Raw genomic sequence first — 11,185 nt, forward strand, 5'->3', positions numbered from 1 at the left:
ACTGGTACACCCAAGTGTACTACAAGTGGTGACTACATACATTTTTTTTAAATGCAGAGATAGTATGTTAAAAGCCCATTTTAGTTCATGTTTATGGTGTCCAAAAATAGCACAGTTGTGAATGCACTTAATTGATACTAAGTTTATCTTTAAGTTTTAACTTTGATCTTTAAGTTTACGAAATACTATAGAATAATTTTTAGTATATTAAGTACAACCCAGGTGAAAACAAGTGCACCTCCATAATGTACTTAAAGTGTTCTATTTTCGCACACTAATTTTGTACTTAATATACTAAAAATGATTCCTTAGTACTTAAGATAAACTTAACAGGGGTGCACTCGCCAGGGGTGAAAAGGGAGACAAACTAAACTAACCCAACCCTTAAACTTTTTTTTTTTTCATTCTTGCATTGCTTATATTTGTTTGTTTTTGTTTTTTGCCTAGCCTGTATATTAATGATGGGGCAGGTAGGAATGTAGGAATAAAATATGTGGATGAAATTCCTAAAAATATAGAGAGACAAAAATGTGAATAGAATTTGTGAATGAGTATAAAACAGTTTGCAATTCATTTGCTTAAGTTATATTACTAAATAGCTACATAGATAAACATGAATACTTTAAATATGTGAATTAGTGTAAAGGTGTACAAAGTGATTTATTATTTGATTTTGACAGATCTGCTCCTCTTACTGTACAGCGATCACAATCACACCTGCAGTGAAGCTCCTCCCACAACAATCACTCCTTCAGTGAAGCTCCTCCCACAACAATCACACCTTCAGTGAAGCTCCTCCCACTGCAGTTCAGCAATAAATGCTGGAATATTCTCATCAGTCTACAAGTGAAGACGAGCATCAGAGCATCAGGAAGAAGTGAAATCTGCAGAGACAGAGTTTATTGAAGGACAGAGAGAACATGAGAGATCCAGAACCCTGCAGAATGAAACACATTGAAGAACAAACAGGTTGGTGTTTATACTTGATCCTTCATCAATGAGGCTGAAGAATATTAAGGTTATAAAGCTTCAAGATAATAATACAAGTGTTGTAATAATACAAAAAATATATATATATTTATATGTATATATTTATAGCTGTGCAATAATATAGTTGAAGCAGCAAATTATAAGTGAAGTGACATACTGCCAAGTATGGTAACCCATACTCGGAATTTGTGCTCTGCATTTAACCCATCCAAAGTGAACACACACACAGCAGTGAACACACACCCGGAGCAGTGGGCAGCCATTTACTTCCCCACGAATTTCTAAGGGCACTTTCTATAAACTTCTGGAGTTGATTTAATATATTTAATAGCTCTCACTATAGAAATGTAGCATAATAATTAAACATACACTGTTAACAATTTCCCTGGATTTTTAGTTACTGTAAAATTTACTGGCAGCACGGTTGCCAGCAAGTTACTGTATTTTGCTTTTACAGAAATGTAGTTATGTAACTTCAAGATTCAAGATTTTTATTTGTCACATACACAATTATACAGAGTATAACCAGCAGTGAAATGTAGGTCAGGTTCGCTCCGAGGACTGCAATTATAAAGAACACAAAACACCGAATGGACATAAATATTAAAGAAAAAGAAAAGTAGAAAAAATAAAAGAATAAAATATAAATGTGCAGGGCAGTATGTTTGTTGACTTAAATAGTAACATAAGAAGGAATGTGCAAAAAGTTGAACAGGGTATTTACATAGCAGCAATATGAGGTGGGGAAAAAAAATTATGAATAGCTTATTGATATGGTGATATTTACATGGAGTCGTGAGATGTTTTGACACAGAGTTAGAGTTTAGGAGCCTGATGGCCCGGGGGAAGAAGCTCCTCCTAAGTCTCTCAGTTTTTGCCATCAGGCTACGGAAGCACTTACCAGATGGAAACAGAGTGAATAGACCAGGGGTGGGCAAACTTTTTGACTCGAGGGCCACATCAAGTTTTCCACATTAAGGGAGGGGCCGCATAATACGTTTATGACAAATGAAGCATCGATTATTATTATTTATTTATTTTATTCTAAATTGACACTCACTTACTACTGTACTAGGTTTACTTGCACAGTTCTATTCTTGTACCATCTCTACCTATTTTTATGAGCACTTTATGACACAGATAAGTTGCATTGGTGTACAAGTTGATTGATGTATAAAACACATTTTATCATTTCAGAAATAATGTAAAATAAACAAAACATTTACAAACATGTATTTATATTCCCTACACTCCACAAAAAATCCTGTACATTTAGCAGTGTTCAGAATAGAAAAAATAACGAAAATATAAGTAAAAAACAAAAACATTTTCTCACATTCAGAGAGAGACAGTTGTCCTGGCACCATGATGCGAGTCTCTCTACCTCATCCAAGTATGCGGTCTCATCGTTGTTGGAGATGAGGCCCAGAACCACAGTATCATCAGCGAATTTGGTAATAGATGTGGAGCTGTGAGAGGACACGCAGTCATGCATGTAGAGAGAGTAGAGCAGGGGACTCAGGACACAGCCCTGTGGGGCTCCTACTTTCAGAGTGATGTAGTTTGAGGTGAACTGGCCAACTTTCACCACTTGAGGTCTGCCGGTGAGGAAGTCTTGAATCCAGTCATAGAGTGAGGAGTTTAGGCCGAGGTCAGTGAGTTTAGATGCCAGCTTGATGGGGACTATAGTGTTGAAAGCTGAGCTATAGTCAATGAATAGCAGCCTTACATAATTCCCATTGTTGCTGTCCATGTGTGTGAGGGAAGAGTGGAGGATGTGAGAGATGGCATCATCAGTAGATCTTTAGAGTATGTAGAACAGTACAGTGTTTCCCACAAGATTTTGTGAGACTTGTGGCAGCAGGTGATGTCTCACAGTCACATATTAATTTGCATATGACGTCAATGCATAAATTTTGCGCTCAGACAAGTTTTGGCACTTCAGATCTGTTCTACTCTATTAACTGTCACATACTGTAATACAACCGAATGCCCAATAAAGCTGTTCACATTTATATATTTTCTGTTTTAATACATAAAACAAATATAAATAGTGACTCATTAATACTACATGTTAACCAGGAATCGCTCTCACTATACTCCTTAAATCCTGATATAATACCCTGATATAATCCTGGTATAATCATGACATTGTATGATAAAATCACTATACGTCTAACTTACACTAAAAAGCGACTATATGCAGTGGTTTTGGCAATATTACTGTTTTGTCTCATTCATTAAAACTATGCGCATATTAACAGACAAATTATATTCATATTTAAAAGTCTAAACAGTCAGTAAGCGACAGGTGCTTGGAAACGCCGTTTTGTACTCATTTATTGACGAGTCTGCTGCATTACGGTCAACTGAATGCTCTGCTTCGCTGCACAGAGCAGACACCGAGAAAGGCGAGACTGTGCCGGGAGAGTCAGACCTTGCGCTCGCGGGGCAGTACTGGAGACAGCTTACAACTGAACCATAGCTAAGGTTCAGTGGGCTATATAACACTTTTAATTGTCAGGAAATTACTTGTCTGTTTTGTTTCAATATACTTACCTGTTGATCAAAAATAGCCTTAAACCTATACACTTTTTAGGTTGTTAGTTTTATTTAGTAATTTTCAGGAGGGTGTACTTATTTTTGCAACAACATTTTATCACTTTGATAAGAATCTTATTTTGCTGAATAATTTTGACATTCTTCTTTGGTAATTAATCAAGCAGGCTTGTTGGAGCATTATATCTCCAAAGAACGCTAACATGTCATCTAAAGCCCCATTCACCACCACTTCCATCAAGCACAATCAAACCTCTACAAATGATTCTGAATGCAGCGGCACGACTGGTCTTCAACGAACCCATAAGAGCCCATGTTACACCTCTCTTCATCTCCTTGCACTGGCTGCCAGTTGCAGCTCGCATCAAGTTCAAGACACTGATGCTTGCGTACAGAACTACCACAGGCTCAGCACCCGCCTACTTCCACTCACTATTACGAACCTACATCCCCTCCAGAAGCCTGAGATCTGCTAGTGAGCGACGCCTTGTGGTACCATCACAGAGAGGCTCAAAATCACTCTCCAGAACATTCTCGTTCACAATTCCTGGCTGGTGGAATGATCTTCCCACCCCTATCCGGATTGCGGGATCCCTGTCAATCTTCCAGCAACAACTGAAAACTCATTTGAACAATGCCTGAGACTTGGTGTTACGAGCTCTTCGTCTGTCTGATTGCCTCTTCGAGATTAATCGCTTTATGTATTCCCCAATTGTAAGTCGCTTTGGATAAAAGCGTCTGCAAAATGACTAAATGTAATACACTCCAACAATACATCAGTTATTAAAAAAATCATATTGTGCTTGACATTGCTGAATATGTTGGCATGCATTTTGCTTGTCTTTGTTAGATCATTAGTAACTGTAATAAAACTAATTTAACACTAATTTTTATTATCAAAATAATTTTTTGTCAATCACCATGCTACAGAACTGTTCTCCTGCCTAATTAGTTTAGGGATGCAACGATTATAGATTTTGCTGGTACGATTATTGTCTGATGAATAATCACGGTTTTACGATTATGACGATTATTAGGCATTTATTAATTTCCCAACATTAATAATGTATAAAATCACATGAACACTCTTTAGATGTTAAAGTGTTATTTATTGCTGGCTTTTGAAACAGAAATAACACAGTAACCAACAATACAGCACAAAATAATAATAAACAACAAACAAAAGTCCATCTCTCCCATTAGAATTAAAAAAGGTGACCGCTGCTCTGTAAAGATCCATGACAGTATTTCTCTTTTGAAAATAATGAACGAAAGAACAATAGGTAGGTCCCATTTGTTAACATTAAAGCAGGTTGACATTAACTAAAAATGTGCAATAGCTAATTGTTGCAGTAGTTAATATTCTTTGTTAATGTTGATTAATAAAAAATACAACTATGTTAGTTAATGTTAGCTCCATTGAATTATATTAAGACAACTTTTGATTTTATAATGTATTAATAAAAGTTGAAATTAAGATAGCATTATTAATAAATGCAGTCATTGTTTTTTCATGTTAACTAATGGAACTTGTGTTACTGAACAATAATAACGAATCAGTCGTTGATATATAGATAGGCCCACTGTTCTCTATTATAGATCAGTGGATGGGCCATGTTTTAGCTTAGAAACAATGTTTGAAAATAAATAGCTCATTAAGTCTTTAAGTAAGAGTTATTTGATGCTATTGTGAAGACTAAAGCGAATATAAATATCTAAATGACTGTGAGTGTGAAACATTATTTACAGTTTTAGGAAAGTAGGGCAGCTGATTTGTTTACTGGGTTACCGGGGTAACGGCAGCGCCCTCTAGTGGCGAATGTGCGTCATTCAGCACGTCTTCACTTTAACTCGCTCCGCTTTTCTTCTCATCTCTGCTCATTTAAATTAAACCGTTGCCTTTTTAAAGTTCTAAAGTAATCATATGAGGCTGCATCGCAATTTTTCCATAAATAAGCAGAATAAATACGTTTGTTATAGGCTACTGTATAAGTTAGGCTGTTTTGTATTTTGTTTTGTATTCGCACTTGTGCTCCTAAATACATTTTCCAGTTCGCACACATCTATTTTTAGTCGCAAATGCGAGTGAAATGCTTGCACTGTCGAGCCCTGCACACTACTATCGACAGGCATTTCTCTGGTGGAAATAAAGCTTCGCTGTTTAGTCCCTCTGTCACTAATGTAATTAGTGTAGTAGCCTCAGTGTCTCTGATAAGCACGTAATTTTAAGCTGGTGCACCACTAGTGCGACTTTGTTTTCATTTTGCACAAGCTGCAACAGTTCAGTTGCGTGCAACATAAACACTCGGTTTTGCAAAACCTTTACGATTAATTAACCGTGACGTTTTAAAGCGCGGTTAATCGCGGAACCGGTTAATCGCTGCATCCCTAAATTAGTTAATAACTTGGTACCAGTATCTCTGACCCCAAACCACTCATTTACATTGCAAGGAAACAAGGAAAGTTTTCCCATGTTTCCTTGTCTAAGTGACTAATTAAAGATGTCCAGTATTGACCGCGATGCTGCTGCCGTTGGTCATGAAGCGGGCTGCAAATATATATATATATATATATATATATTAGGGCCGGGACTTTAGCGCGTTAATTTAGATTAATTAATTACACAAAAATAACGCGTTAAATTTTTTTAACGCATTTTAATCGCACTTATTTTTGCACCGCGGAACGTTTCTCACTGGATGCGTTTCGGCGGACCGATTATACTGGAGCACCAACTAGCGTTCTCGTGGAGACCGGTCTTGCCAGGCTTCCTTGGAAGAACGAACTCGGAAGGACGCGAGAACACAGAACGCACACTTATGAGAATTGAGATGTACTGCATTCCTGCCTAACTGACCGCAAAGTGACGGGGGTCTGGCGATCAGTGCGCTGGATCTGATGCTCGCCGCTCCCGTGTGTTGTGACAGCTGTGCCTGAACCACCAAAGAGGTTCACCAACAGACTTATGCTTATTCTGATTGACAGGAAGATGTTGAGGATGTCCATCATCTTTATTTAATCTGTTCTTCTATTTAAATCAGCGGTTAACTCATAGTGTTATGCTTCTCAGCATAAAAAACGGCCAATGAACAATAAATATTACAAAATGTCATAACTTATTAAAACATTTCATACTATTATAGATATTACTTTCACATAATTGTATTGTGTTTTATTTTACAGCGTTATATGTTTTACTGTTAAGATTCATTTTAATATGCCAATAAAAATGCAGACTTTCTCCGGGTCTTATAACTTCATTAAAATTAACCAAAACAAAACGATAAATGTTTACTTTCAACTTGAAGAGCCGTTAAGTATTTGTGAGAGCGACTTTAAACCTTACAGGCTTCCGTACACCGGCCACCCACAGCGTTTTCTGGGATTTCTAACGGCTCGATTCTCTCAAGTCTGCACTCGATGCATCCTCAGTTTCAAGAACATATCCGGGCACTTTCATGCATCCTCTATACTTGCATTCTTGAGAACTGGAACTGAACTTCGACGGTTAATGATGACGTAGAACGAGAACACAAGTACGCAAGATCGCTGAAGAACGCATATTGAGAAACAGCCAAAAACAAACCACAGTGAACATGGACAAAGAAGCTGATGAGACCGCTTTGGTTGGCCCTGTGGATGGGAAATTTAAAAATCTATATAAAAAAACTTACTTCTCACTGTTCTCAGGTCAAATATTTATATGCGATTAAAATGCGATTAATTTCGATTAATTAATTACAAAGCCTCTAATTAATTAGATTAATTTTTTTAATCGAGTCCCGGCCCTAATATATATATATATTATATTATTTATTTTTTTTTATTTATTTTTTTTTTTTCTTCACGTTATGTCTAAAAAGTGCTCGTTTTTGTCATTGACAGGCTAAAATCGGACAACATTATAAAAGGGATCATATAAAAGGGATTTAAACAGTTTATCGATCTCCTCAAACCCAGCAGACTCCATTGACAAAAATGCTAATTTTACCTTGCATACCATAGTAAAGCAAGCTTCGTTCAAACTCGACAGAAACCAAATAAAACTCACCAAAATGGTCTCGGTTTGTCATTCCACAGTTCCTACAATTATTGACTCTAGTTTTGGTTGAAATAAACCCTAAGCTAATTCACTAGACCTGAAAATGTCGGGAGAGCAGCGGGATAAAACCGCGCATAACTCGCAGTGTTTCGATCTCCTCCCTGTGTGTGATGTGACGTCAGGTGGCGTGCTATTTACAGCAATCTTGTATTATTGCCTGGCGTATTACAGTCAGGTTACAGCAAGGTTACAGAAACACTAAAATATACTGTAAAATATTCCTGCTCACCCAGAATGCAATATAAATTACAGTCTTTTACTGTAATGTATAAATGTGGTAATGCACTGTAACAGTACTGCGCTGCTAAATCTACAGCAATTTCTAACAGTGTAATAATTGGAAGATCAATGTACCTCATTCTTTGAAAAGTTTCAGGGACATGTAATTTATAAAATGCATCATTATGATGAAAGATTTGTAGAGCAATCACTTTTATGTCCTTTCCTTTCACATTTCTCTGTGATATACTGAAATTTAAACATTTTACTTTGATTTCAGTGTCGATTGAAGAAAATGAAAACGAAGAACTGAATGAAGAGGAGGAGAAACATCATGTCAAAACTGGAGAAAAACCTTTGAGTCGCTCTCAACCCAAACAGAAAGATTTAAAGAAAAAAAGAGACAAGAAATCTTTCATCTGTACTCAGTGTGGAAAGAGTTTGAAACGCGAACAGAATCTCATGGTTCACATGAGGAGCCACACTGGAGAGAAACCTTACAAGTGTTCACACTGCGACAAGAGATTCAGTCGGTCAGAAATCCTGAAAACACATGAGAGGGTCCACACTGGAGAGAAACCTTACGCGTGTGATCAGTGCGGGAGGTGTTTCAGACAAAAACCTAATTTTATGACACACATGAGAGTTCATACGGGAGAGAAACCATTCACTTGTGATCTGTGCGGTAAGAGTTTTACACAATCATCAACCCTTAAGAAACATATGAACATCCACACTGGAGAAAAACCATTCATATGTGATCAGTGCGGGAAAAATTTTATACAATCAGCAACCCTTAAGGATCACATGATCATCCACACTGGAGAAAAAGTGCATGAATGTGATCAATGCAACAAAACATTTTTGAGGGCTTCAAACCTGAAAAGTCACCTGAAAGTTCATTTAAAGGAGAAACCACATTCATGTTCTCTGTGTGGAAGGAGGTTTTCACATCTGCAAAATTTAATATTACATCAGAAGAGACATAACGGTGTGAGAGATTATGTGTGCTCTGAGTGTGAGAAGGCTTTTATTACAGCTGAAGAATTAAAACTGCACCAGAGGATCCACACTGGAGAGAAACCTTACAAGTGTTCACACTGTGACAAGAGATTCAGTCAGTCAGGAACCCTGAAATCACACGAGAGGATCCACACTGGAGAGAGACCGTATCAATGCACTGCATGCGGGAAAAGTTACACTCATTCATCTTCTCTTTGCACTCATACAAAAAACAATCACAATAAGTAGGTCATCTTCAGATCCAGCACTTTCAGGTCAGACACCACATCCTCACCAAGCAAGACCATAATGCCAGTGGTGCAGCAACTCAGCCCTGGGCCCATTTGCAAAAAAATAAATAAATGTTATTAGTTAAAGTGGGCTCCAACTGGGTTAACTTATTCTTGTCTTTTCTGTGGTAAATAATGTTACGTGACTATTCACAAGCTGTTTGATTGATGGTATAATTGCTTGAAAGTAATATTTAACGTTTTCAAGTCCATTCGTTATTTGTAGGGCACCAGCCACACAATAATTGTGATAAGCGTTGTGCTTTTAATGTAACACAAATTCTCATCCTTTAAGTTCTGTCGATTTTATCATGAAATACAAACAATATTTTTTATTACAGCTTCAGTTTTGGAAATGAGTGCTCCGCTGAAGCCACAGTAACAGAAGAGAATTCAAATTAAATAAAAAGTATTAAAGCAGTGCAGCTAGCTACAAACCTTACAAAGTTTCTTTAAATTAATTATTTTATTTGACCACGGCAATGCAGTGTTTGCATGTAGTTAAAAATTCTACAGTTCTACGGCAGCAATATACAAATGCACGCAAGAAATTACAAATCCCTGCATATTATATGCAGACAAAAATATATATTTGCTTTTATTACATTTACATTAAGTGGGTGCTTTTATCCAAAGTGACTAACAAATGAGGACAATAGAAGCAGTCAAAACCAACAAAAGAGCAATAATATGCAAGTGCTATGACAAGTCTCTGTTAGCCTAATGCAGTACACATAAGGTTTTTTTAGTTTTTTTAACAAGTCAGTATTTTGTTTCATTTAAATTTTAACTCAAAAGTTTTTGGAGAACATTAGTATTACAGCCTTCATCTCTCATTCCCACTGATATAAATGGACGATTTAAAAACATTAAAAAAATACTGGTAGCCACCTGGGGATCAAAAATTCATTAAACTTGGCTTGTTTCTAAGAATACCGTGTTGTGTATGTATACCACGTTTTGTGAAGTTTGGACTTTGTATTCACAAGATATTGACCAATTAGTCATTATGGGACGCCTCCAGAAACATGCAAATGCAAATTGAGCATATGGCCTAGGAGGAGTTTGGAAAAAGAAGTAAATAAAAAAGGTATAAGCTGTGAGTGGGACTTTCTGCAGGACCATGTAACCATCTCAACATATTTTATCTATCCTATAGAAGACATTTGTAGAAGTTGTTTTAATATGATGAAAATCAGATGCATTATAGGCTCATGGTCTACGTGACTGAGATTGTGTATGGAGGCTGCAAGAATGAATAATGCGTTCACTGCCCATAAAGATCATTAAAACCTTTACAGCTCATATGTAATGTATATGTCTCTGGGCACCTGGAAAGGGTTAAATAAAAGTGTTATTAAAAAATCTTGTTTTGACTTCTGAAACTCTGAGCCTCTGAACATTATTCTTGCAAAGACTTTGCTCCACTACACCAGTGAAGACTGATTTTGGCTTCTGGAACAACTTTACTCTAGAGATGTTTTTTTTTGTTTGTTTGTTTAAAGAGAGAAGACATCCTATAACATTATAAGTCAGTAAAGAGAGAGATCTGTCTCATTCGTTTCTACTTCTACTGACTATTTTAAAATTAGCTTTACTAAGATTTAAAAACTTGTTAATAATTATTCCAACAACTTTTATCATCTAGTATTATTTTCTGCTGATTCTGTTTGCATCAAGAATAAATGATTACACAATTTTAGTGACATCTAAAGCCATAAACTATGGTGACATATTGCTGCCACAAACAGTTATTTCAACTCAATTATGTTGTAATAATGAGGTTGTCTTTAAAGCGACATCGTTTCTCGTAATAAGATGTTAAAACATTTTCTTGTTAAAATGTCTTTTCTCGTAATAATGAGATATGTCGTTAAAACCACATAACTAGGCGGGGGAAGCGCGGAGGACTAAGAGCTAAGCTAAAGCTAACACTGCACCGGCTGTCTTTACCCAGCATTTTCCTCGCTAATGTGCGGTCATTGGTGAACAAAATGGATGAGATACGACTTTGCATCACCCA

General features: G+C 36.6%; 1 protein-coding gene across 2 annotated transcripts; it reads left to right on the top strand.

The window, feature by feature from the left end:
- The first annotated feature begins 803 nt into the window (after positions 1-803).
- LOC306875321 (uncharacterized protein) lies at positions 804-10,543 on the top strand. Of its 2 annotated transcripts, XM_079425807.1 has the most exons (3): positions 3,141-4,500; positions 5,947-6,030; positions 7,435-10,537. In XM_079425807.1, exon 3 carries the CDS (start codon positions 8,087-8,089, stop codon positions 9,119-9,121), a length of 1,035 nt encoding a protein of 344 aa, XP_079281933.1. In that variant the 5' UTR covers positions 3,141-4,500; positions 5,947-6,030; positions 7,435-8,086; the 3' UTR covers positions 9,122-10,537. The 2 variants fall into 2 exon arrangements, with proteins under 2 accessions (XP_079281934.1, XP_079281933.1); XM_079425808.1 differs by lacking the exons at positions 3,141-4,500; positions 5,947-6,030 and adding an exon at positions 804-969 and having other exon boundaries at positions 8,151-10,543.
- Positions 10,544-11,185: the final 642 nt, after the last annotated feature.

The sequence above is a fragment of the Barbus barbus genome (assembly GCF_936440315.1).
Source record: "Barbus barbus genome assembly, chromosome: 9".
In the NCBI taxonomy this organism is placed as follows: Eukaryota; Metazoa; Chordata; class Actinopteri; order Cypriniformes; family Cyprinidae; genus Barbus; species Barbus barbus.